Source organism: Chrysochloris asiatica, unplaced genomic scaffold (assembly GCF_000296735.1).
Source record: "Chrysochloris asiatica unplaced genomic scaffold, ChrAsi1.0 scaffold00018, whole genome shotgun sequence".
Lineage (NCBI taxonomy): Eukaryota > Metazoa > Chordata > Mammalia > Afrosoricida > Chrysochloridae > Chrysochloris > Chrysochloris asiatica.
This window is the reverse complement of record NW_006408536.1, coordinates 17268790-17273470: the sequence shown is the minus strand read 5'-3', so window position 1 is coordinate 17273470 and position 4681 is coordinate 17268790. Positions and strand designations below refer to the sequence as shown.

The following is a 4681-nucleotide window of genomic DNA, read 5'->3' as shown; positions in this document are numbered from 1 at the left end:
GATGGTTCAACATTAGAAAAACGATCAACATAATCCACCAAATTTCTTGGCAAAGATGAGTGCCGCCAGAGCTGCCTCAATTTGTTGAAAGATTTCATTTGTATACCATAAATTCTCAGAGCCTTCTCTTTGCTAATGTCTTCAGTGCATCTTGGACTTCAGTATGAAGTTTGGCTCTTGATTACATGCTACCTTTTGAAATGGTTGAATACAGACCATTTCTTTTTGGTACAGTGACTGCACATTCCTTCAATCTTCTTTTGATGCTTTCTTCATCATTCAATATTTTGCCCATAGAATCCTTCAATATTGTTAAGTAGAGGGCTTCAATTTTTTCTTCAGTTCTTTCAGCTTGAGAAATGCTAAGGGCCATTAACAACACAAACTTGATCCTTTTGCGTGGGAATTAACCAGCAACTCACTCTTTCTTACCTACCCACTTGGTCATTTCAGAAGTAATTTGGGTATTTACCCAGGAAAAAGGTAGGAGAATTATAAGACAACAAAACAAATTTGTAAAAACCTCACAATGGTTCATTTTTTCATGTGTATCTCTCAATTTCATTACTTTTCAACATCACAACACTGATGTGAAATAAGTAATTTCTCAGATTTCTCACCAAAAATGTTTACCAGCACCTATACCTCATGGAATCCTGGTGTGACACTGTAGGATCAGCTCTGGACTGCGAACCACAAGGTTAGCAGTTCAAATCCATTAACAACTCCTTGGAAACGCTATACAAGGTTGCTGTGAGTCAGAACCAACTCAACAGCTCTTAACAACATATCTCAAAAACAATTATAAAGATTTAACGTATGAAGCTATATAAAATATTATGTATCTAGCAGATAGTTTTAAGATGTTGGTGGTGCTGGCGATACAATAACATTACTATTATCCTTTCTACTCCAATAAAGAGCTGAAGCTAACCTGTTCAAGCCCAAATACAGGCTTAATTTGGCATGGAAGTGTTAGGCATGAATTTGGAATGATATCTTCATCATCAGTGGTAACCTTTTAGAATCTTATATTGAGAAGGTCTGAGTTCAATAGCTCATACTTTGTGAAAATAATTTATACTTCATGTGAAAATATTGATAATTCAGGGTACACTAACACTTTATGGAACAGACATGTATCTTCTGAATCCCTGCACACAAGGCCACTCTAAAAGTAGAAAAAATCTCCCTGGGAAGCAGGGTACAGAAGGTGACAACATTAAATGTGTCACCGTGTGTGGGGGTGTGATTACCCATAGATAATATTCATGATGAAAGACAAGGGAGTCATTTAGTTTCCACTTTCTTCACACTTCAACTTTGTCTACACATCTATCTAGAGATAAAGGACAAAACATTCATTGCCACAACTATCTTCCCATACTTGAATTCTTAAAAGGGAAGTGACAGCAGCTGTCTGTACATGTGAAAGATGATTGTCTACATAGGCCATGTCTACACAGATGCATATCTATGCAGGCTATATCTCTCTGGTGAATATAAGGGAGTGACTGTGGATGAGGAGAATGGAAACGTGGTGGCAGCAGCCACAGAAGACAGAGCTAGGATCTTGGAGCCACACACACACAGGCTAGGGCCAGAAAATGTCTCAAGAGAAACACCACAGAAAGAAGTGGGTGGGGAGTAATGCCTTTCCAAGCCTCTGAGCCGTGGGAGGTTTGAGAGTCCAGACAGTACCCAATTAAACAATAAATTGCAACTGATCAATCTGAGAAGTCTCTCTAGAGACCCGGGTCAGTGACCCAGCTCTCCAAAGACAATTTTGTGCATGCCATAAGGACTGTAACATCTATAATCCCTTGGCTCTGACAGTGAAGCAAATGGGAGAACTCTTATCTCTCCAAGTTTGGCACTTTCTCCAATGTGATACACTCTCAGGAGATGCTACTGGGCATGGAAACTTCAAGGGGAAAGACAATATAAAATGATTCAGATTCACTATTTGTGACTAACTGTACCTTCAGTTTTTCTTTGCGTTTGCATCCTGTTAACTTCATAGTTACTGCTCTTGGCAAAGAAATTGTACCCAACTAGTGCTGAACTTGAGGTACCCGGTGTAGGTTGAGCACAACTCCGGAAATTTGAGGTATGAATGTTTACAGGATTTCTACAGACAGGATTTAGAAAGAGTGCTGAGTTCAGTGAAGACTTCTTAGATTCTTCAGGAAGCTTTTGTTCTTTGGACTTGCCATTTTCCTCCAGAGTCAACTGTTGTTCTTCTGTAAAGAAAAAGACAAGAGTGGTTAAAAGTCAAATGTCTTAATTTCCCACAATGGTTCATTTTGCTGATGTTATACTGCATCACAAAGCTCTAAAGCCTCTAATACAAAGTACATAATCATCCCCTCTCTTTGGCATTTATAGTAATGGACACTGTCGTGAAGTTCAAAATGAGCTTATGATTTTACCTATATTTCTCATGGCAACTATCCCTTGCCAGTCTTGTCACCAAGGATATGAACACCCAAATACAGCATTCATTTTAAGAAATTGAGTTCTTTATAAGGATTTGTTATAATATGAACACCCAGTTGATTTCTAACATCTATCTACTATACTACTTGCACAGTTAAACTTCTATCAGTTAAAGGTGCCAGGCTTCTATATTTCTTTTTATGTAAGATGTTAACATTGCAAAACTGGATGGAAAATGTTATCATCATTCTTTTTCTAAGGAGAAATGACAACTATGTACTTTAGAAGGGAATTAAATGCTCAACAAAGTTCCCTAAATGCCAAATTGGGTTTGGGAAAATACACATCCCTATTGGTGTGGCGCTGTAGGATAAGCAGTTGAGAGTTAAGGTTGGCAGTTCAAATCCACCAGTCAATTCTCGGAAATCCTATACAGAGTGGCTAAGAGTCAAAACCGATTCGATGGCACTCAACAACAACAAATACCCAGCCATGGTGACATAGTGGGTTACGTGTTGGGCAGCTAACCTCAAGGTCAGCAGTTTGAATTCACCACCCAGTCCACGAGAGAAAGATGAGACTTTCTGCTCTTGTAAAGATTTACAATCTCAGAAACCCTATACAGGGTCACTATGAGTCAGAACCAACTCTATGGCACACAATCGCTACCACTACCCCTGACATCACCATATCAAGAATATAGGAAGGGAGTCAACTTTTCTTCCCAGTTACTGGGACATGGAAATGTAATTTACCTGTAGAGTCAAGCATGTATGTTTTGGGGAACTTAGAAGATAGAAGAGCATTATAAGGTAGAGGTTGCTGAGAAGATCGTTTGGTACTTTTCTTTCCTGATAAGTCTTCTTTTTCTGTTTGCAAAGAATTAAGGGCGTCTGTTAAAACTATTGAATATACTTGAGCATCTTCAGGTCATCAGCATAAAACATTTTATCTCTAAACCATTTACCTACTATAACTTCATTAAAATACGCTAATTACTTGACTATTCATAAATAGCATGCCTTTCTTAAAGTTTTTTAGCTTATGTTAGTAAAAATATACATAATAGAGCAGTGTGAAGAAGAGGCGAGAATGACCCCCGGATGGACCAGTCTGCGCATAGCCGCATCCCCGTGTCCAGCGCCTGCGCCCCGCCGCCAAAGCCACCATGCCCAAGACAAAGGCTGAAGGGGATGCTAAGGGAGATAAAGCCAAGGTGAAGGATGAACCTCTGAGGAGATCCGCAAGGTTATCTGCTAAACCTGCTCCTCCAAAACCAGAGCCTAAGCCTAAAAAGACCCCTGCAAAGAAGGGAGAGAAGGTACCCCAAGGGAAAAAGGGGAAAGCTGATGCTGGCAAGGATGGAAATAACCCTGCAGAAAATGGAGATGCCAAAACAGACCAGGCACAAAAGCTGAAAGTGCTGGGGATGCCAAGTGAAGTGTGTGCTCTTTTGATAACTGTGTACTTCTGGTGACTGTACAGTTTGAAATACTATTTTTTATCAAGTTTTATAAAAATGCAGAATTTTGTTTTACTTTTTTTTTTTTTAAGCTATGTTGTTAGCACACAAAACACTTCATTGTTTTGGGGGAAAGGAGCAAATGTCACTAATACAGTGTCTCCAAAGCTGGATTGATGTGGAAGCAAACACCTTTCCCATCTAGTTTTGAGAGACTCCCTCTTGGTTCCCAGGAGGAGTGATTCCCTGACGTTAACACACATTAGCCACCTTGGCACACAAATGCCATGTGGTGTGGGAAAAGTACAATTTGTTTTTACATCTTCATATCCTCTTCGCCCTCTCTGCCTTCAGCATAGACTTGTCTCCCATAAACCCAGAGACCTGACCTCAGAGAACTAGTTATTCATGTGTCAGGGAACCTGAGCTTTCCAGTGGTACCAACTCAGAGCACCCTCAAAAGAGCAGCGGTCCCTTTGTTGAGACTGTGGGTCTTCAGATTGGTCATTCTGCCTTTTTCATTTCATTTTCTGAAAGTCAGGGTTGGCTCATGAAAAGTTGTTAAACAACATGCTAAATGTGAAATGTCAACCCTCTCTCTAAACTTTCCCTGTTTAGACCATCAGATGAAGACTTCATTGGGTTTTTTAGTGGCTTTCTGATTTTGGTAGTCTATCGAAGAAAGGAGTTTGAAAGTTGTTGTATACTGTTAACAATTGTCTGCCCATGTCCTGCCTGAATACCATGATTGTTTATGAAAAGTATCTTTAATAAAGCTGG

General features: G+C 39.7%; 2 protein-coding genes across 2 annotated transcripts in view; one reads left to right on the top strand and one right to left on the bottom strand.

Moving 5' to 3' along the window:
* Positions 1 to 4681, bottom strand: part of SCML2 (sex comb on midleg-like 2 (Drosophila)) — an 84822-nt gene that overhangs the window by 13454 nt on the left and 66687 nt on the right. Inside the window, exons 9-10 of the mRNA XM_006835595.1 lie at positions 3195 to 3308; positions 1983 to 2240 (exon numbers count right to left, since the gene is read on the bottom strand). Coding sequence (XP_006835658.1) covers positions 1983 to 2240; positions 3195 to 3308 — 372 coding nt within the window. The remainder of the gene's footprint in view (positions 1 to 1982; positions 2241 to 3194; positions 3309 to 4681) is intronic.
* LOC102825928 (non-histone chromosomal protein HMG-17-like) lies at positions 3608 to 3916 on the top strand. Its single transcript, XM_006835652.1, has one exon. The coding sequence runs from the start codon at positions 3608 to 3610 to the stop codon at positions 3914 to 3916; it is 309 nt and encodes a 102-aa protein (XP_006835715.1).

What these genes read in the sequence shown, in the direction of transcription:
- LOC102825928 (XM_006835652.1), top strand. Translation starts at nt 3,608, where the DNA reads ATGCCCAAGACAAAGGCTGAAGGGGATGCTAAGGGAGATAAAGCCAAG.